The sequence below is a fragment of the Emiliania huxleyi genome (genome assembly GCF_000372725.1).
Source record: "Emiliania huxleyi CCMP1516 chromosome Unknown EMIHUscaffold_171, whole genome shotgun sequence".
NCBI classification, from domain to species: Eukaryota; Haptophyta; order Isochrysidales; family Noelaerhabdaceae; genus Emiliania; species Emiliania huxleyi.
In genome coordinates, this window is record NW_005200871.1 from 162,265 (window position 1) to 182,481 (window position 20,217).

A 20,217-nucleotide genomic window follows, 5' to 3' on the forward strand; every position below is an offset into this window, starting at 1 on the left:
CCCCCCCCCCACCCCCGCCGCCGCCCCATCCCCCTCCCCCAGGCGCGAGACGTGGAGAGAGCGTCTCTCTTCACCGCCGCCGCCGCGGGCAAGCTCCTGCTGCCGGCCGCGGGAGCTCGGCGAGGACGCGAAGTCTCCCTGACTTTTCTCGGAACCTTTCCCCCATTAGGCCAGCTGCTGGCGGCGCGGGAGCTGGTCGATAACGACGGAGAGGAGCAGGGGCGGGGCAGCAGTGCCAGGGGCGGCAGCGGCGCCGGCTCGGGGGGCAGCGGTAGCGGTGGCAGCGGTAGAGTTGGAGGTGGCGGCGGAGGCGGCGGCGGTTGCGAAGGAGGTGGCGGAGGCGGCGGCGGCGGGCCGTCTCGCTCCTCGCAGCAAGAGCTGCTCGTGGCCTTCGGCGCTCAGAGATCGCTGTCGGCATGTTAGCAACAAGAGGTCTTTCCCTAGACCTTTCTCGGAGCTGTCCTTCATTAGGCGCTCAGATCGCCGTCGACATTAGTTGCTTACCCACGGGCCCTTCTCGGACCCTTCCTTCATATCATTAGGCGCCCAGAGATCGCCGTCGACGTTAGTTGCTTACCCAGGGACCCTTCTCGGACCCTTCCTTCATATCATTAGGCGCTCAGATCGCCGTCGACGAGTTTGTGTCGGGGCGCACTACTCGCAGGCGCGCGAGGAGCGGCGGCGATCTGGCTGCCGATGTCTGCTGTTCCCCCACCTTTCCCTCATTGGCTGTTAAGGCTCGAGAGGGCGATCTAGCTGCCGATGCCGATCATTTCCCGACACTTCCCTATTTTTTTGTCTCTGCAGGCTCGAGGAGGCGATACGCGTGTGCGAGCGGTGGCTGGAAAGTGCGGAGCCGGGAAGCAGCGGCAGCAGCGGCGGCGGCGGCGGCGGCGGCGGCAGCAGCAGCAACCGCAGCGGCGGCGGAGGCGGAGGCGGAGGCGGCGGAGGCGGCGGCGGTGGCGGCGGCGGCCCTTGCAGCGGCGCGAGCGCCTTGTTCTTCCGTCTCGGGTGCACTCGGATGCCCGCACGCATGAGATGGGCTTGAGGTAAGCACTCCTCTTCACAGCTGCCGGTGTGAACACTGTATATACAGGTCGTGGAGGGAGACGCGGGCCGAGGGGTTCCAGGGCCCTTCCGCCCTTTTTTTTTTTGGGGGGGGGGGGGGGGGGGGCAACGGGGGCGGTTTTCTTTTGGGCCTTTTTTTTTTGGGGGGGGGCCCGAGGGTTTAAACCCCCGGTTTTTCCCGGTAAACCCCCCCCCCCCCCCCCAAAAAGGGGCCCCCCCCCCCCCCCTAGGCCTCGAGCGCGCTGCAGTTCGCCTCCCGCCTCCACGCCCTCGTCGGCTCCCTCGCCCACCCGTGCCTCCGGCTTCGCTTCCTCCGCCGCAGCCCAAGGCGTGACAGGATTGACACTTGAGCGTGGCACGAGTGCTGCCATAGGTTGTCCGCCTCGTGTCCAGTCGTTGCGCAGGCGTGGCAGGAGTGGGCGTGTGAGCGTGACACGATTGCCGCAGGCTGCCTCTCCGCCTCCTCGTTGCAGGGGCGTGATAGGATTGGGTGTGTGAGCGTGACACGATTGCCGCAGGCTCCGCCTCCTCCAGTCGGTCCTCGGGCTCGACGCTCGCTTCGCGCGCGACATCGTCTACGGCGCCTCGTCTGCGCCTCAGACCCCGCCGAGGCGGAATCTTCCCTGAGGGTTCCCCCCTTGGGGTCCTCCGCGTTCTAGGCGCCAGCCGTCACGTGCCTCGGACACGGACCGAGGTGCCATGAACCTTCCCTGAACCGTCCCCTGAACCTTCTCTATAGGTGTCACCTGCCTTGCGTACGACGCCATCGAGGCGGAGAGGAGCGTGTGTCGGCGGACCTTCTCCCTGAACTGCTCCCGGAACCTTCCCGGAACCTTCCCTTAGGCGGATACGCGCGTGTCGGCGGCGGCGGCGGAGCTGGCGCCGAGGGGCCGCCCAGGGCGCCTCGTCACACACTTGCTGCTGTGGATAGGCGGCGGCGAGGAGCTGGGCCGAGCGCGAGTTCTCGCACAAGGGCGCTCGTCAGCCGCCAAGCCACGCTGCCGCCGGCGCCGTTCGCCTAGCGCCGGGCGGCGCGGGCGGGGCGGCGGCGACGCAGGAGCTGCTCGCGCGTCTGGACGCGTACGACGAGGCGGCGCGAATGGAGGCGGCCGCTCTTCTGCCAGCCGCGGCGCGTGCGAGGCCGTCCGACCCGGTGGGGGAGAGGCGGCGGTTGCGCCGCATGTCGAGCCGCAGCCGGAGGTAGTGGCGGGTGTTGGAGGTACCTCTTTAAGAGGTAAGGTAAACTCCACACACACGAGGTGGTGTGGCGTGTGGGGCAGGGGCAAGGGGGGGGCGACCCTCGCGTATCTCCACGTCTAACGACAGGAGCCCCTCGACATTCAAAGTGCAAGACCCAGTGCGCGTGGGTGAGCGGCGTGTGTGTGTGTGTGTGTGTGTGTGTGTGTGTGTGTGTGTGTGTGTGTGTGTGTGTGTGTGTGTGTGTGTGTGTGTGTGTGTGTGTGTGTGTGTGTGTGTGTGTGAGGGGGGTGTCACGTCACTGCATCCTCTGCCGGTTCATCCCGTCGCCTCTTCTTTGTTCGAATGTTTATTTCAATCCATTCTTCACGCGAAAGCCCTCCCATGCAGCTAGCGTTCTTTGCGAATGTCTCGAAATGGCCAGCAGGCGCTGTCTGCTCGCGGTCTGTGCGGGCCGCTCGTGTCCTCCTCGCCCTTCTTTCGTCCTCTCGTCCCTTCCCTCCACCATCCCTTCTCGGCATTTTTTTCTCCATCCGCCTCGCCCTGCCTTTTCGTATCGTGCCGTTCGCCCTCCATTCGGTGACCTCCATGGCTGTCCGCCTCCTTTTGGGTGGCGCTCTCGATACGGTTGCGTCAAGCTCGACCTCGCTGTCGTCCTCCCCGTCCCCGCCGTCGCCGGTGCCTCGGTTCGCGTCATCGGTAGCGTCTCCGTTGCCCCCTCGTGCCCCGCCGTCGCCCTCTTGCTCGGGCCAATCGCGATTTCGCTCCTCCTGCGTGTCGCTCCTCCGTCAAACCCCCCTTCCTTCGTCGTCATCGTCGCTGTCGCGAAAGCCCTCCGGCCCCTCGACTCCCTCGCCTATCCCCTCCGCTGCGTCGCCCCAGTTCATATCCTCATCCTCTGCGCACGTCGCCGCTCCCTTTCCACGTCTCCATCGTTGTCGCCTCCGTCGACTGCGGCGCGCTGTGTTGATAAATGTGGTTGTGGAGTCGTATGTGAAGGAACAGGTAACTAAGGCGCTGCACAGGTGGTTTTACGGCTCGGCCTTTGAACTTTACACAAATTTGTCTCGCATCTCCACGCCCGGGACACGGGCAGGTGAGCCCCACGGCATTCAAAGTGCAAGGCCTAGTGCACGTGGGCGAGCAGACCTGCACCACTCCCTCCTTCCCAAGGCACACACCAGGCAGGCAGGCGGGCGTTGGCTGGCTAGCAGCTATCCCTGAGGGACCGTCCAGCCTCCGAAGAACGACTTCATGCCGTACCCCAGGTCCTTCATAGCCGCGAGGTTCGTTTTGTTGAAGGAGAGGTTCCACAGCGCCCACGCGGCCTGCTCCTTCTGCCCGTCCGTGCCGCCGCGAGCCAGCGCCACCAGCGGCGCGATGCCGCCCGCCTTCGCGATCGCCACCTGGTTGTCGGCGTTGAGAGCGAGGCTCGCCAGCGCCCCCGCGGCCGCCTCCTTCTGCCATTTCGTGCCGCCGCGAGCCAGCGCCACCAGCGGCGCGATGCCGCCCGCCTTCGCGATCGCCACCTGGTTGTCGGCGTTGAGAGCGAGGCTCGCCAGCGCCCCCGCGGCCGCCTCCTTCTGCCATTTCGTGCCGCCGCGAGCCAGCGCCACCAGCGGCGCGATGCCGCCCGCCTTCGCGATCGCCACCTGGTTGTCGGCGTTGAGAGCGAGGCTCGCCAGCGCCCCCGCGGCCTCCTCCTTCTGCCCGTCCGTGCCGCCGCGAGCCAGCGCCACCAGAGGCGCGATGCCACCCGCCCTCGCGATCGCCACCTGGTTGTCGGCGTTGTCAGCGAGCCTCGCCAGCTCCCCCGCGGCCTCCTCCTTCTGCCGCTCCCCTCCTCTGCGCAGCTGCTCGACCCACTTCCGCACCTCCGAAGGAATGGAGGTGTCCGCAGCCGCGCACAACGCGTTCGCAGCCGCTTGCAGCGAGCCGTATCGCTCAAGCAACTCGATTGCTCGCTCACGCGTTTCAGCTCCGAGCTCGATCAGCCGGCTCACGTCGCGCTCATCCCCTCTGCGGCCAAAGTCGAGCAGCGCGTCGAGGCTCTCCGTCTGCTTGCACTGCACGATCACGAGCCCGCTGCCGGCCTTGTAGCACGAGACGACCTCAAAGCAGACATTGGGTGGGAGCAGCACCTCGCACTCTTGCGGGTAGAGGGAGAAGGCAGAGACGTCGCGGCCGACCGGCTCGGTGAGCTCCAGGTGGATCATGGTGCGTTGTCCCGAGGTGGCCAGGAAAACCTCCATCACGTCAACCTTTGTCGCCGTGCTGGAGAAGGCCGACCACTGGAGCTCGGCTCCCGCGGCAAGCTCTGACCCGGCCATGCCACGGTAGACCATTCGCGCCTTGCTCGGCGGCAGCTTGCGCAGCGCGTGCAGCAGCAGCCACACAAAGTCTCGCCACGGCCTCACCGCCTGCCGGTTCTGCTCCCGCAGCGCGGCATTCATGACGTAGTAGGGAGACCGCTCGCGCGGCATGTCCTCCATCGTGTACAGAACGATCGCCGCGCACTCGTCGCGCGTCAGAAACGGAAACTGCGCCTGGATGCTGCCGGCCTTCTTCCACGCCATTTTTGCGAGTTGGCCCTTGCTCGGCTCGACCTTTGGAAGCTTGTCGCTCAGCGGCGCGAGGGCGTCGGCAAAAGAAGGGACAGGGAGATGAACGGGGAACATGCCGCTCAGCGGGCCGCGCATGTCCCCATCCTCGAGCGCCGCGTCGAGAAGCCTGCTCGCGAGACCAGACATGCCGAAGGTGGAAGGGACGTAAGTTGCAGCGCCTTTTGGAACGTGGCAAAGGAACTTCACTCGGATTCACGTGGGTGTGAATTGGTTGAAACGCGAGATTTTAGAAGTAAGTTGGTGGGATCCCGTCCGAACACCGGAGCGCGAGTCACTAGAAGCACAACTGCATGCACTAGTAGTCCGGCTCATACGCATCGTCGTCCTCGTCCTCCCAGCCCCCCGTCGCGCCCTCTCCGTACCACCCGCCGGCATCGTCCGCCTCGTCCTCGTCCTCCTCGTCCTCGTCCTCGTCCGCTTCCTCCGCCTCCATCCGCGACGCCTCCGCCGCCGCCGCCGCGAGAGGGGCAAAGGCGGCCTCCGCTTCCCTCCTCGGTGCCTCCACCTCCTTCCCCGGCAGAGCGGCCGCGTGGTGATTCCGCCGCGGAGACGCTGCGGCGGTGGGAGGTGCCTCCTGCAGCGAGCCCACATCTGCTGCCGCTTCCGCCGCCCCTCGCCGCGCCGTCTCCGCGACGGTATCGCCCTCTGCGCCCGCTGCATCCACCGAGCCGTTCTCCGCCGCGCCTCCCTCCGCCGCCGCATCGCAAGCTCCATCGCTGGCCGCTCCCACCCGTTGGTCCGAGCCGGCCGCATCCGGGGTCGGCTCACCCGCTTCCTCCTCCTCCGTCTCGGAAGCTCTCTCTCCCTGCTCCGCCTGCTCGGAGCTCGGCGACCCGTCCACAGCCTCTGGAGTGGTCAGCTCGGCGGCGGATGTCGCCGCAGACGATGCCGTGCTCGCCGCCTGGGCGGCCGCGGGCTCGGGCGTCGCCCTGCCACCTCTGCTCTGTGGCGCTGACGCCTTTGACGCCGGCTCGGGCGCCGCCTCGATCGCGGGCGTGTCCCTGCGCTTCGGCCGCTTGGCGTCCGCTTTTGCCTTTGCCGGCACGGCTCCTGCATGGCGCTTCTTCTTCGGCGGCGCCTCTGGCGGGGGCTTTGCCGCGGCGGCCGATGCCCGGTACTCACGCACCTTCTGCTTGCAGTTGGAGAGCGACGACTCCCACTCCCAAGTGTTGTCCTCCTCTGGCCAGTCTTGCCACTTGACCAGGAACTGGCTCCGCTTGCCCACGCGCCGCTCCTGCCGGCCGGGTGGTGGTGGTGGACGGGCGGAGTCACGCCGTTTGGCTGGCACGTGTTGGCCAGGTAGAGCGCAGGGAGGGACCGGGCAGGGGAGATGGGAAGGCTACGCTCGGCGCTGGCTCGGTTGGGCTGAAACAGAAGGGTGTGTCATTCCTCACTCGCCCGTCCGACTCTCAATCACCGATCGTCCTTGCCAGCAGCCAGAGCGTGTATTGGGTCGGGCGCTAGGGCGGGCGCGTCGCAGTGGGTCGGTGGTGCGGCGTGCTGCGTACCTTGAGCAACGCCTCGACCTCGTACTCCTCCTCGGACATCTCTGCGACACGGCACTCGCCGGCGTGGTTGGCATGGAGCACGCACCCACTCGTCGCGCTGCACACGCCGACGAAGCTTCGTTTGTCGCTCATCGTCAAAAGGGAACTCTCGCCGGCGCACTCCACTGTTTCGACGAAGCTTTTCTTGGCGGGGGGCGGCGCGCCCGCGCACGTATCCGCGGAGGCACGCGCTCGACGGCAAATCTGAGAATCGCGCGTGGCAGCGAGGTCTCTCTTGCACGCACGAGGTGTTGTTTCCCGCCCTTTTTATAAAGGGCGGCTCTGCGCCTTCGTCACTATTTCAGCCTGACTCCCTCCGCCTCGCCCGCAGCCTCCACGGCCAGAGCGACTCGCGCGAGCGGCGGTTCACTGAGCTTCCCGCCGGGCGCAAAACTGAGCTCGAAGGGGCTTTCCTGCAGAGAACCGCCCGCCTCTCCGGCCGCGCCTCCTCTGGAAGGGAAGGGCGCCGCCCCGAGGCTGCACGAGCGCGCCACGCAGCGGCAGTGCACGCGGCGTTCCCCGCCGCCCCCGCGAGGCCCGTCTGCTGTGAGCGTCAGCAGAGCGTGCGTCGACGAGGCTGGGAGGGGAGAGAGGCGAAGCACCGCCTCACCGCCCGCTGCGCCGCCCACGGTGAGGGACACCCGCTCGAAGGCGCCGCCGTCCACCGTCATAAGCAGCCCCAGCGGCTGCAGGTAGACGCGCCGTCGAAACGCATCGCGAGGAGCAATCTCCACCTGCGCCTCCTTTCCGGCGGCGTCGCAGCGGGCGCCGGGCGGAGCGGAGGTCGACACAACGTCGCACGAGAGGCAGAGCCACTCCCCGACCTCGCGGTCGCAGACGAGGTAGGCTCCGGCGTTCCGCCAGTGGCCGTATAGGCCGAGCCTAGTTTTGATTCAGTGCGGACGGGTCTCGATTCCTCGCCGGTTCGGCGCCTGCAGAAGGCCGCAACTCCCGCGCCTAAAAGTAGAGATGCTACCTCCTCGGCTCCGCACCGAATCGCCTTTAGTGCCAGTGGAGCCATCGCCCCCAGTCCGCGCTGAGGTCGTCGCGCCGCAGCTTGGCGGGGTCGCCGTGCCACCCCATCGACGCGGCGCCTAATCGACTGTAATCACTGCTCACTATTAAGTGTGGTGTGTGCCACACGGTCGACGCGGCGCCTAACTCATTAAGTCCATCTCTCACGCTTGAGTGGCAGAGGTAAGCATGCCACCCCGTCGACGCGGCTCCTAGTCATGTAACCAGCGGCTCTCTCTCTCGCTTGAGTAGCAGAGGTAAGCATGCCATCGACGCGGCGCCGGAAGAGGGGCGGATCGTCGTCAACGGGCCACCGGCGGCGCAGGAGGCTAGGCGCCAGAGCCAGACGTCCTGTTCACACCTCCAGCTGTGAACACATGCAGCTGTGAGCAGGGGGCGAGGCGCCAGAGCCAGACGTCCTGTTCACACCTCCAGCTGTGAAGACATGCAGCTGTGAGCAGGAGGCGGGGCGCCAGAGCCAGACGTCCTGTTCACACCTCCAGCTGTGAACACATGCAGCTGTGAGCAGGAGGCGAGGCGCCAGAGCCAGACGTCCTCCCTCGCCACGAGAGCGCGGTCAAAGAGCACGACGGAATTGAGAGCCCCTGAGATGACGCGGGAGAGAGGTGTGAAGAGGCGCGGCGCAAGAGCGCGGCGGAGTGGTGAGCTGAGAGCGCCCGCATAGTGGTGCAGCACGCGCTCGTTGCCTGTTCACAGCTAGAGGTGTGAAGAGACGTCGTTCACAGCGTAAGTGATGCAGCAGCGCGCTCGTTGCCGTTGTACTTTGGCCGCGCGTCGCCGTTGATGGCAAAATCCCACCAACGGCGCGCCGAGCCGCAGTACGCCTGTTCACACATACATACACAGCTGTGGAGAGACGCCGTTCACAGCTCGGCCGCCGCGCCGAGCCGCAGCACGCCCAGTGCGGCGAGAGGCTGGTGTAGGCGGAGACGGCGTCGGCCGTCTGCGCCGCTTGAGCGTCGTGGCCGTAGGCGAGCAGCCAAGTCGCGATCTCCTACGCTGTGAACGGCGTCTCTTCACGCCTCTAGCTGTGAACAGGAGGCGAGCAGCCAAGTCGCGATCTCCTACGCTGTGAACGGCGTCTCTTCACGCCTCTAGCTGTGAACAGGAGGCGAGCAGCCAGGTCGCGATCTCCTCGTGCCCCGTGTTGTCCCAAGCAAACTCGGAGCCTGTTCACAGCGTCACGAATGTGAGCAGACGCTGTTCACGGCATGTCCCTTGTCCCAGGCAAGCTCGGGGCCGTAGGGGAAGGGCATCGAGAGCCACCTGTGCACCCTCCGCTCCATCACTTGCTGCAGCTCCGCCGCCTTTGACAAGTAACGGCTGGGGTGGGTGACTCACTCGTTGTCAGCACTCCGCAGCAGGGGCACCGCCTTTGATAGTCAACGGCCGAGGTTAGTCAGCCGCTAGTAAAGAGATGCCCCGCCGCAGGCCCGCCGCCTCGTTGGCCCACCCTTCAAGGAGGAGGTCGCGAAGCAGCGACTCAAAGATGGAGCCAACCTGTTCACGTCGCGGAGGTGTGAACGGCGTCTCTTCACAGCAGCGGCGGCTAAGTTCGGAGCCGCACCATCAGCCCCCACTGAGCGGTGCCCTGGCCGTTTCCAACCTTGCTCCACGCCTGCCCCGCCACGCGCTGCTGCTCGTGCGGAAATACCTCGCCACCGTGCTCCCACATCCCCATCGCCGTGCCGTGCGCGCGCTGCAGGTACCAGCGCCATCCGTGCCGCCTCACCCGGGCGGGCCGGAAGCGGCGGCCGAGGCGGTAGAGGGACCAGTAGACGGCGGTCACGTGCGGGTAGTTGTACGCGCGCCTGTCCACACACGCACCGCTGTGAAGACGCTGTCTGCATCATGACACGTGCGGGTAACTGTACGCGTTCCATGACTCGAGCGAGTGCTGCTCCGACCAGCACTCGTTCCACGAGCAGCGGTCCTACGGTTCACCAGTAGCTAATTACTGTTGATTAATTAGTGATGGCGGCACTCGCCCCACAGGCAACGGTCCGGCCAGCAGCGGCGACACGTCTGCGCCAGCAGCGGCGCTGCGGCGGCGGCAGCGCGGCCCTGCGAGCTGCCTTGGCGCTGCATCTCGTCTGACCTGTGATGAGTCACCAACTTTTGAGTTGCTCATCATTGACCATAGCTACTATCTTGCTGCATCTCGCCCGACCTGCGATGAGTCACTAACTGTCAATCATTGATCGTGGCTGCTGGCTCGCTCTGCATCTCGTCTGGCCAAAAGGTCATCGACAGCCGGACGGCGTGGTCAGCCGACGACTGCAGGAATCGGCGCCGGTCGGAGGAGTTGCCTAACCTCGGCTGATCTCCGCTGATCTCGCGAGATCTCGCGAACATCCGCTCCTCTCGCGAACTCTGGCGGAGCTGCCTTGGTAGAGCGACTCGTCGACAAACTCCTCGAGCCGCTCGATCTCGTCGTCCGAGGGCGAGCCTACCCAACAACCACTCCGCGGTGATTGGCGCGTGGTAACAACTGCCACCTCGATCTCGTCTTCGTCTTGCGAGCCTAACCAATAATCACTCCGTGTGATTGGCGCGTGGTAACTGCTACCTCGAGATCTCGTCTTCGTCTTGCGAGCCTACTCAATAATCGCCCAGTGTGAATTCGCGCGTGCTCCGAATCTTCATTCGATCTCGTCGTCGGAGGGCGAACCCAGCTGCTTGACCGCCAGGGCGAGGGGCGTGGCTAGGCCCGCCTCGTCCGACAGCCCAGACACAAAGATGCGGTGGTCATCGAGCAGCCGCCGCCCGCCGCCGCCGCCCGCCGCCGGCCCGCCGCCCGCCGCCGTTGTCCTCTGGTCCCAGCCGAGGAAGGCGGCGTCGCGGTGCCACGGGTCTGGATCGCCCCTGGGTAGCCACGCCTCCGTCGCCGCGTGACGGCCGAAACTCTTCACCAGCTCGCGCGCGGGCCGAGAGACGTACCTGTCCACGATGCATTTGGTGTGAACAGACGCCGATCACAGCGGAGTTACGCTCGAAAGGCCGAGAGGCGCACAAGCTCACGCAGATGCGCAGCGGCGGCGCGCCTACGGGTCGGATCCGAGAACGCTCCGAGAAAATTCCGAGAAGGTTCGCACGCAGCGGCGGTGCGCCCGTGGAGGCAGAGCCGGGCCAGTGCAACCAAAGCGACACGCGGCCGTCCTCTGCAGCGTGGCGAGGCAGGAGGGCGTACCTTTTTGTTTATTGGGGCAGAGGGAGGGAGGGAGGGCGAAGGGTGGGCGAGGGGCGGGAGGGAGAGGGAGAAGGAGGACGGGGGGGGGGGGGGGGGGGCCAACGGGGGCCGTTTCCTCTTGGACCTAATTGGTTTGGGGGGGGCCCCGAGGGTTAAAACCCCCGGTATTTCCCGGAAACCCCCCCCACCCAAAAAGGGGCCCTTCCTTGTTCCCCCCCCCCCCCCCCCCCCAGGCCTCGAGCGCGCTGCAGTTCGCCTCCCGCCTCCACGCCCTCGTCGGCTCCCTCGCCCACCCGTGCCTCCGGCCTCGCCTCCTCCGCCGCAGCCCAAGCCGTGACAGGATTGACACTTGAGCGTGGCACGAGTGCTGCCATAGGTTGTTCGGCTCGTGTCCACTCGTTGCGCAGGAGTGGCAGGAGTGGGCGTGTGAGCGTGACACGATTGCCGCAGGCTGCCTCTCCGCCTCCTCGTTGCAGGGGCGTGATAGGATTGGATGTGTGAGCGTGACACGATTGCCGCGCAGGCTCCGCCTCCTCCAGTCGGTCCTCGGGCTCGACGCTCGCTTTGCGCGCGACATCGTCTACGGCGCTCTCTCGTGCGCCTCACACAGACCCCGAGAGGCGGAATCTTCCCTGAGGTTTCTCCCTGGGGCCTCCGCGTTCTAGGCGCCAGCCGTCACGTGCATCGGACACGGACCGGGTGCCATGAGCCTTCCCTGAACCGTCCCGTGTACCTTCTCTATAGGTGTCACCTGCCTTGCGTACGACGCCATCGAGGCGGACACGAGCGTGTGTCGTGTGTCGGACCTTCTCCCTGAACTGCTCCCGGAACCTTCCCGGAACCTTCCCTTAGGCGGATACGCGCGTGTCGGCGGCGGCGGCGGATCTGGCGCCGAGGGGCCGCCCAGGGCGCCTCGTCACACACCTGCTGTGGATAGGCGGCGGCGAGGAGTTGGGCCGAGCGCGAGTTCTCGCACAAGGGCGCTCGTCCGCCGCCAAGCCACGCTGCCGCCGGCGCCGTTCGCCTAGCGCCGGGCGGCGCGGGCGGGGCGGCGGCGACGCAGGAGCTGCTCGCGCGTCTTGACGCGTACGACGAGGCGGCGCGGCTGGAGGCGGCCGCTCTTCTGCCAGCCGCGGCGCGTGCGAGGCCGTCCGACCCGGTGGGGGAGAGGCGGCGGTTGCGCCGCATGTCGAGCCGCAGCCGGAGGTAGGAGAGGTACGTTAAGAGTCGACTCAGTGCACAGAAAATGTAGCTAGAGAGTCTGTGATCGAATGGGTACAATCATATACCTCGAGTCTCTACTTGACGGCTTGGGAGACTACAGCCGAAATTTCAACTTTGGGACAGGGGTCCCCCCCCCCCCCCCCTCCGGGCGCCAAAAGTCCGCGCCCGCTTGCGCCCGTGCGCCCGTGCGCCCGTTTTCCGCCGTGGCCCCGCGCGGCCGTACCTACTCGCGTTTTCGGCCCACCGCCTTCGACCGAGCTTACCACCATCACGTACGCACGTTTTATCGTGTGCGCGACGCGCTCGACCACCACCGCGGTGGCGCCAAGAGCGCCTTTTCAACACGCTGCGATGGCGATGTGCAGCACCAGCCGTCCCAAAGTTGAAATTTCGGCTGTACACTCCATGTGCGAGAACGCAAAATCTTCACGCACCATGGCACTCAGACCCGCCCAATGGCCTGCGCACTTTCTTTCTTTCTTCTGGCGGCGGCACGGGACGGGCGAGGGATGATCTCTATAACACCGGCTCGCGCTTACCTCTTGTGCAATGCCTGCTATTGCCACCCTGCCTTCGCGATCGCCACCTTGTTGTCGGCGTTGACAGCGAGGTTCCTCAGCGCCCTCGCGGCCCGCTCCTTCTGCTTCTCCGTGCCGCCGCGAGCCAGCGCCACCAGCGGCGCGATACCGCCCGCCTTTGCAATCGCCACCTTGTTGTCGGCGTTGTCAGCGAGGTGCCACAGCGCCCCCGCGGCATACTCCTTCTGCCCGCCCGTGCCGTCGCGAGCCAGCGCCACCAGCGGTGCGATGCCGCCCGCCCTCGCGATCGCCACCTTGTTGTCGGCGTTGAAAGCGAGGCTCAACAGCGCCCCCGCGGCCCACTCCTTCTGCTTCTCCGTGCTGCCGCGAGCCAGCGCCACCAGCGGCGCGATGCCGCCCGCCTTCGCGATCGCCACCTCGTTGTCGTCGTTGACAGCGAGGTTCCCCAGCGCCGCCGCGGCATACTCCTTCTGCCCGTCCGAGCCGTCGCGAGCCAGCGCCACCAGCGGCGCGATGCCGCCCGCCTTTGCGATCGCCACCTTGTTGTCGGCGTTGATAGCGAGGATCGCCAGCGCCCCCGCGGCCTCCTCCTTCTGCCCGTCCGTGCCGCCGCGAGCCAGCGCCACCAGAGGCGCGATGCCGCCCGCCCTCGCGATCGCCACCTTGTTGTTATCGGCGTTGGCAGCGAGGTTCCGCAGCGCCCCCGCGGCCTCCTCCTTCTGCCGCTCCCCTCCGCTGCGCAGCTGCTCGACCCACTTCCGCACCTCCGAAGGAATGGAGGTGTCCGCAGCCGCGCACAACGCGTTCGCAGCCGCTTGCAACGAGCCGTATCGCTCAAGCAGCTCGATTGCCCGCTCACGCGTTTCAGCTCCGAGCTCAATCAGCCGGCTCACGTCGCGCTCGCGCTGAGCCTCCTTCACCGCATTCTCCCTCGCGACCTGCAGCCGCGCCATCTTTGCCTGAAGCTCCTCCTCCGCGTCGGCCGGCGCTCCCATGGGCACCTCATCGACGGGCTGCCCCAAAGGCACATCCCCTCTGCGGCCAAAGTCGAGCAGCGCGTCGAGGCTCTCCGTCTGCCTGCACTGCACGATCACGAGGCCGCTGCCGGCCTTGTAGCGCGACACAACCTCAAAGCAGACATTGGGTGGGAGCAGCACCTCGCACTCTTGCGGGTAGAGGGAGAAGGCAGAGACGTCGCGGCCGACCGGCTCGGTGAGCTCCAGGTGGATCATGGTGCGCGGTCCCGCGGTGGCCTCCTCCGCGTCGAGGAAAACCTCCATCACGTCAACCTTAGTCGCCGTGCTGGAGAAGGCCGACCACTGTAGCTCGGCTCCCTCCTCAAGCTCCGATCCGGCCATGCCACGGTAGACAACGCGCGCCTTGCTCGGCGGCAGCTTGCGCAGCGCGTGCAGCAGCAGCCACACAAAGTCTCGCCACGGCCTCACCGCCTGCCGGTTCTTCTCCCTCAGCGCAGCATTCATCACGTAGTAGGGAGATCGCTCGCGCGGCATGTCCTCCATCGTGTACAGAACGACAGCAGCGCACTCGTCGCGCGTGAGAGACGGGAACTGGGCCTGGATGCTGCCGGCCTTCTTCCATGCCATTTTTGCGAGCTGGCCCTTGCTCGGGTCGACCTTTGGAAGCTTGTCGCTCAGCGTCGCGAGGGCGTCGGCAAAAGAAGGGACAGGGAGATGAACGGGGAACATGCCGCTCAGCGGGCCGCGCATGTCCCCATCCTCGAGCGCCGCGTCGAGAAGCCTGCTCGCGAGACCAGACATGCCGAAGGTGGAAGGGACGTAAGTTGCAGCGCCTTGGAACGTGGCAAAGGAACTTCACTCAGATTCACGTGGGTGTGAATTGGTTGAAACGCGAGATTTTAGGACTTATTTGGTGAAAGGCCGTCTGAACACCGGAGCGCGAGTCACTAGTAGCGCAGTCGCAACCTAGCTACTAGGTCGCATACACTAGTAGTCCGGCTCATACGCATCGTCGTCCTCGTCCTCCCAGCCCCCCGTCGCGCCCTCTCCGTACCACCCACCGGCATCATCCGCCTCGTCCTCGTCCTCATCTTCCTCGTCCTCGTCCGCTTCCTCCGTCTCCATCCGCGACGCCTCCGCCGCCGCCGCCGCGAGAGGTGCAAAGGCGGCCTGCTCCGCTTCCCTCCTCGGTGCCTCCACCTCCTTCCCCGGCAGAGCGGCCGCCAGGTGATTCCGCCGCGGAGACGCTGCGGCGGTAGGAGGTGCCTCCTGCAGCGAGCCCACATCTGCTGCCGCTTCCGCCGCCCCTCGCCGCGCCGTCTCCGCGCCGGTATCGCCCTCTGCGCCCGCTGCATCCACCGAGCCGTTCTCCGCCGCGCCTCCCTCCGCCGCCGCTTCGCAAGCTCCATCGCTGGCCGCTCCCACGCGTTGGTCAGAACCGGCCGCCGGCGTCGGCTCACCCGCTTCCTCCTCCTCCGTCTCGGAAGCTCTCTCTCCCTGCTCCGCCTGCTCGGAGCTCGGCGACCCGTCCACAGCCTCTGGAGTGGTCAGCTCGGCGGCGGATGTCGCCGCAGACGATGCCGTGCTCGACGCCTGGGCGGCCGCGGGCTCTGGCGTCGCCCTGCCACCTGTGCTCTGTGGCGCTGACGTCTTTGGCGCCGGCTTTGGCGCCGCCTCGATCGCGGGCGTGTCCCTGCGCTTCGGCCGCTTGGCGTCCGCTGTTGCCTTTGCCGGCACGGCTCCTGCATGGCGCTTCTTCTTCGGCGGCGCCTCTGGCGGGGGCTTTGCCGCGGCGGCCGATGCCCGGTACTCACGCACCTTCTGCTTGCAGTTGGAGAGCGACGACTCCCACTCCCAAGTGCTGTCCTCCTCTGGCCAGTCTTGCCACTTGACCAGGAACTGGCTCCGCTTGCCCACGCGCCGCTCCTGCCGGCCGGGTGGTGGTGGTGGACGGGCGGAGTCACGCCGTTTGGCTGGCACGTGTTGGCCAGGTAGAGCGCAGGGAGGGACCGGGCAGGGGAGATGGGAAGGCTACGCTCGGCGCTGGCTCGGTTGGGCTGAAACAGAAGGGTGTGTCATTCCTCACTCGCCTGTCCGACTCTCAATCACCGATCGTCCTCGCCAGCAGCCAGAGCGTGTACTGGGGCGGGCGCCAGGGCGGGCGCGTCGCAGTGGGTCGGTGGTGCGGCGTGCTGCGTACCTTGAGCAACGCCTCGACCTCGTACTCCTCCTCGGACATCTCTGCGACACGGCACTCGCCGGCGTGGTTGGCGTGGAGCACGCACCCACTCGTCGCGCTGCACACGCCGACGAAGCTTCGTTTGTCGCTCATCGTCAAATGGGAACTCTTGCCAGCGCACTCCACTGTTTTCGACGAAGCTTTTCTTGGCGGGGGGCAGCGCCGCGCACGTATCCGCAGGCACGCGCTCGACAGGAATGGGGAGAATTCGCAGCGGTTGCACGAGGTGTTGTCCGCCGATAACGATTGGGGTGGGGGCCCCAACTCGTGAAAGGCCACTAGTTTCTCGAAGCCACTCACACGAGGACTCACCTCCATGACACTTCCATCTTCTCCTCGCAGCTCGCTGCGTGTGGTTTTATTTATCATGGACGCTATGGCGTCTAGGACGCGCCTGTCTTTTACCGCCTCGTTTAGCGAGCGCTCTGCATGGCAGCGTGCTCCTCTTTTGCTGACCGCCAGAGCGGCGGCAGCACAGATTTCTTTTCTCCATGACCGTGTGGCCGATCGGCCACGAGCCGCCTCGGGCGGTCAGGCTTCAGCCAGCGGCGCCTCCTGGTGGCGCCTCCGGTCGGCCACGCTTGCCGCCGCAGTTCGGCTTGGCTACAGCTCCAAGCGTGGCTACGCGCAGGTCGGCCCCTTTGACGGGACGGGCACCGCCTCTCGCCAGGCCATCCCGAGAGCGCCTGGTCCCGGCCGGCGCACTTCCGATGCGCGCCGCGTTGAGGCCGCCGGGCATCGGATGCCGCACGCCTACGCCCGCCCTTGTTCCGGGGGTGGGCGCGAGGCTCGCGCCCTCGGGCCCCGTCCCTGCGCCATCGAGGGCTAGCGTGGCTGCCTCCGCCCTTCCCCCAGCGGAGCTGACGGCGCGCGGACGTCCTTTCGGGGCCGCTGGCCTGGGGCCTGCGCCCTCCGCGCAGCCCTCCATTTCGTGCCGTCAACGAACATCTTCTGCCGTCGGCCCGTCGGGCGACTCCCAACGCGGGAAGAGGCGGCGTGCGTCAGCCGAGGAGCGCGAGGCGATGTCCTCGCACGCCGACGTCCAGGCGTACCAGCTGGATCGAGCCGCGAGATGGCTGGCCGCCCAGCTGCCTCCGTCCTCTGTTTTCGACCTCCTCGGGGGCGAGCAAGGCCTCGCCCAAGTCCCCGACGACTCCGAGAGGATGGAGGCCCTCGTCGCCACCGTCAAGCTCAAGGGTGGGGCGGACGGCGCTGTCCTCGGCAACGCCAGGCGCTCGCTCGAGCGGCTGAGGGAGTTCGCCCTCGAGCGCGGCCTCCCGGATGGAGGACTCCCCGCTTCGCCTGTCCTCCTTAACCGCTTTCTGATTTGGGTCGACGCGAAGGCGCGCTCGGCGAACAGGGGATCGCAGGGCGGGGCGACAGTACGTGACGGGGTGCGCTCCGGGCTTTTGTTCCTAGCCCGCCACCTTGGGCTTCCCATTTCCATCGGGTCCGTGGTGGCGGAGGCCGCAGCGCCGCCGGGGAGGAAGTTGCGGCGCGAGCGCCGCTCGGGCTCTCTTCCTATCAAGGTCTACTGCCACTTCGAGGAGTTGGCCGCGTCTCCTGTCGACACGCCCGCTCGCTTCTTCGCCCGGTCGATCGTACTGGGGCTGTTCTCGAGTCTTCGAATGGTTGACATCCTCCGGGCGTGCATCGGTCCCCTCGAGGACCTGCAGTGCGTCATGCTCGTTACTTCCTTCTCCAAGGACGGCGCGCCGATCGACGTGTACCTTCCGGCGGAAGGCTTCCTTGGCGCGTGGGCATGGTGGCCCGAGCACCGAGCCGCCCTCCTGGGCCGGCCATACTTGCTGCCCGCCTTCGCGGCGCCGCGCGGCTACGCGGGAGACGTCCGCTACGCCTCCGACTTCCTCGTGGACGGCCGCGTCGCCCCCAAGGCGCACGCAGTCCGCTCGCTCTACGTGCTCTCGTCCGAGCCGCCGCTGCGCATGGGCCAAGAGCGGTGGTCGGAGCTCGGCTGCACGCCCCACTCGTCTCACGGCTCTCCAGCCGACATGGGGGCCGTCGTCTCTCACCACGCGCCGCCCGACATCGCCTTCACGCCTCAGGACGAAAACGAGATCTGCCATTGGCGTCGCCGCGCCCACGCCAATAGCGGCGACGGCGAGCTGACGCTCGAGGGCGCTATCGCGCATCTCGCTCCGCGGCGGCGCGGCCATGCGGGCGCTGCGCCTAGCGTCGCGGCCCCTCCGGCCGTCGCTGCTGACGACCAGAGCATGCGTGTTCGGTACACGGCGGGCGCCAACCGCGAGGGCCGCCGCCGGGCGCAGCTTCGTGTGCGGCGTCGGTGGATTCTAGCCGTTCGCCGTGGTCTGGCGCGTTTCGGGCGGCCGTGGACCGATCTTCCTGGCGACCGCTCCGACTACGACATTCTCGTCGATCTTCCGGCGGCGCCGTAGCGCGCGGGCCTCGTCCCTCTCTCTCGTCGGGTCTCGTCCCGCGTCCCTGATGGGCTGTCGCGCACATCCGTCCCTCTCTTTCGTCTTCATTGGGTGTCGAGTCCCCTCTGCTCTCGCTCCTCCACTCTCTGCTTTGGGATGTTAGCGTGCTCTCGTACCGTGAGTACTCTCCATGTGTGGAGTCACGAGTCTCGTACGCATGACGGACCCTTTTACCATTCCAATGTATCCTCACTCGGATACTAGGATGTGTGAAGCGAGATAAACTAGTCCGCCGATGGCCGACGCGAGTGGTCGGTCTCGCCTGCGGCCGAGGACGATCTGTTTGCTTCGGCGGCGACGCCGGCGCAAGCCCGTCCTAGTCTGGACAGACGCGATGTGGTCGCCCTCCGAGGACGTCCCTGCTCGGATTGGCTTCGTCGTCTTCGTCCCCGACGATGAGGGGGAGGGCGGGTCGTGGTACCACTCATCCCTTGCCGTTCCGGAGGACTTCATGCGCCTCTTTGCTGTGCGCATCCAGTACATCGGCCAGCTAGAGCTCCTCGCAGCCGTTGCCGTTTACTACTCCATGCCGGACGTCTTCCGTGACCGTCGCGTCTTTCACTTCATCGACAACGCGTCGGCTCTCGCGTCCATCGTCAAGGGCTACTCTAGCTTCGACGACTCGGCGCGCGTCGTCCACAGCTTCTGGGCGCTGGTCAGCGGGCTGTCCGCCGATGTGTGGATGGTCTACGTGCGCTCGGAGGCTAACGTAGCCGACATGCCCTCGCGTGGCGACCTCTCATACGTCACCAACGTTCTCGGCAGCGAGGAGCGGTCTACAACCTTGCCGCCCATCGAGTCTTGGGGCTCTGTGGCAGGAGCCCTCGCCGTCGCTGAGCGTGCTCGCTCCGAGAAGGAGAACGGGAGGCGCCGTCGGCGTTAGCGCTATTCACAGCGCTGTCGAAGGGGTGAGAGCGGGCGTGTACGCCGGCCTCTCTCTTTAGTCTGGGTCTGAGGCGCGAACCCTTTCGGCGACGCGGACGGCCACAGGACGTCGAGGATTCCTCCGGACCTGTGGTTCGGCCAAGCTGATTGAGTCCCAACCCTCCGCCTTTAGTGGCAAGACCCCAGGGGATGTTAGCGTGCTCTCGTACCGTGAGTACTCTCCATGTGTGGAGTCACGAGTCTCGTACGCATGACGGACCCTTTTACCATTCCAATGTATCCTCACTCGGATACTAGGATGTGTGAAGCGAGATAAACTAGTTTCCGGCTCTTTTTATAAAGGGCAGCTCTGCGCTTTCGTCACTATTTCAGCCTGACTCCCTCCGCCTCGCCCGCAGCCTCCACGGCCAGAGCGACTCGCGCGAGCGGCGGTTCACTGAGCTCCCCGCCGGGCGCAAAACTGAGCTCGAAGGGGCTGTCCTGCAGAGAACCGCCCGCCTCTCCGGCCGCGCCTCCTCTGGAAGGGAAGGGCGCCGCCCCGAGGCTGCACGAGCGCGCCACGCAGCGGCAGTGCACGCGGCGTTCCCCGCCGCCCCCGCGAGGCCCGTCTGCTGTGAGCGTCAGCAGGGCGTGCGTCGACGAGGCTGGGAGGGGAGAGAGGCGAAGCACCGCCCCACCGCCCGCTGCGCCACCCACGGCGAGGGACACCCGCTCGAAGGCGCCGCCGTCCACCGTCATAAGCAGCCCGAGCGGCTGCAGGTAGACGCGCCGTCGAAACGCATCGCGAGGGGCAATCTCCACCTGCGCCTCCTTTCCGGCGGCGTCGCAGCGGGCGCCGGGCGGAGCGGAGGTCGACACGACGTCGCACGAGAGGCAGAGCCACTCCCCGACCTCGCGGTCGCAGACGAGGTACGCTCCGGCGTTCCGCCAGTGGCCGTACAGGCCGAGCCTAACTTTAGTTCAGTGCGGACGGGTCTCGATTCCTCGCCGGTTCGGCGCCTGCAGAAGGCCGCAAGTCCCGCGCCTAAAAGTAGAGATGCTACCTCATCGGCTCCGCACCGAACCGCCTTTAGTGCCAGTGGAGCCATCGCCCCCAGTCCGCGCTGAGGTCGTCGCGCCGCAGCTTGGCGGGGTCGCCGTGCCACCCCATCGACGCGGCGCCTAATCGACTGTAATCACTGCTCACTATTAAGTGTGGTGTGTGCCACGCGGTCGACGCGGCGCCTAATCAAC

At 66.7% G+C, this 20,217-nt stretch overlaps 5 protein-coding genes across 5 annotated transcripts; 1 reads left to right on the forward strand and 4 right to left on the reverse strand.

Moving 5' to 3' along the window:
- Window positions 1-3,479: 3,479 nt before the first annotated feature.
- On the reverse strand, window positions 3,480-6,529 carry EMIHUDRAFT_231296 (hypothetical protein; the record flags this gene model as incomplete). Its single annotated transcript, XM_005784232.1, has 4 exons — window positions 3,480-3,515; window positions 4,140-5,047; window positions 5,658-6,123; window positions 6,398-6,529. 4 exons carry the CDS (start codon window positions 6,527-6,529, stop codon window positions 3,480-3,482), a joined length of 1,542 nt encoding a protein of 513 aa, XP_005784289.1.
- Window positions 6,530-8,866: 2,337 nt separating this feature from the next.
- Window positions 8,867-10,426, reverse strand: EMIHUDRAFT_231298 (hypothetical protein; the record flags this gene model as incomplete). Its single annotated transcript, XM_005784233.1, has 6 exons — window positions 8,867-8,971; window positions 9,039-9,282; window positions 9,358-9,404; window positions 9,844-9,920; window positions 10,143-10,185; window positions 10,412-10,426. The coding sequence occupies 6 exons, from the start codon at window positions 10,424-10,426 to the stop codon at window positions 8,867-8,869; spliced, it is 531 nt and encodes a 176-aa protein (XP_005784290.1).
- A 1,975-nt stretch (window positions 10,427-12,401) lies between these two features.
- Window positions 12,402-15,733, reverse strand: EMIHUDRAFT_231299 (hypothetical protein; the record flags this gene model as incomplete). The annotated part of the gene is made up of 5 exons (XM_005784234.1): window positions 12,402-12,426; window positions 13,223-14,234; window positions 14,602-14,670; window positions 14,862-15,327; window positions 15,602-15,733. 5 exons carry the CDS (start codon window positions 15,731-15,733, stop codon window positions 12,402-12,404), a joined length of 1,704 nt encoding a protein of 567 aa, XP_005784291.1.
- Window positions 15,734-17,610: 1,877 nt separating this feature from the next.
- Window positions 17,611-18,279, forward strand: EMIHUDRAFT_364722 (hypothetical protein). Its single transcript, XM_005784235.1, has one exon. The coding sequence runs from the start codon at window positions 17,653-17,655 to the stop codon at window positions 18,055-18,057; it is 405 nt and encodes a 134-aa protein (XP_005784292.1). The 5' UTR covers window positions 17,611-17,652; the 3' UTR covers window positions 18,058-18,279.
- Window positions 18,280-19,347: 1,068 nt separating this feature from the next.
- On the reverse strand, window positions 19,348-20,072 carry EMIHUDRAFT_231302 (hypothetical protein; the record flags this gene model as incomplete). Its single annotated transcript, XM_005784236.1, has 2 exons — window positions 19,348-19,933; window positions 20,044-20,072. 2 exons carry the CDS (start codon window positions 20,070-20,072, stop codon window positions 19,348-19,350), a joined length of 615 nt encoding a protein of 204 aa, XP_005784293.1.
- Window positions 20,073-20,217: the final 145 nt, after the last annotated feature.

Bases quoted from the DNA above. Each gene is read 5' to 3' on its own strand.
- EMIHUDRAFT_364722 (XM_005784235.1), top strand. From the start codon at position 17,653: ATGGGGGCCGTCGTCTCTCACCACGCGCCGCCCGACATCGCCTTCACG.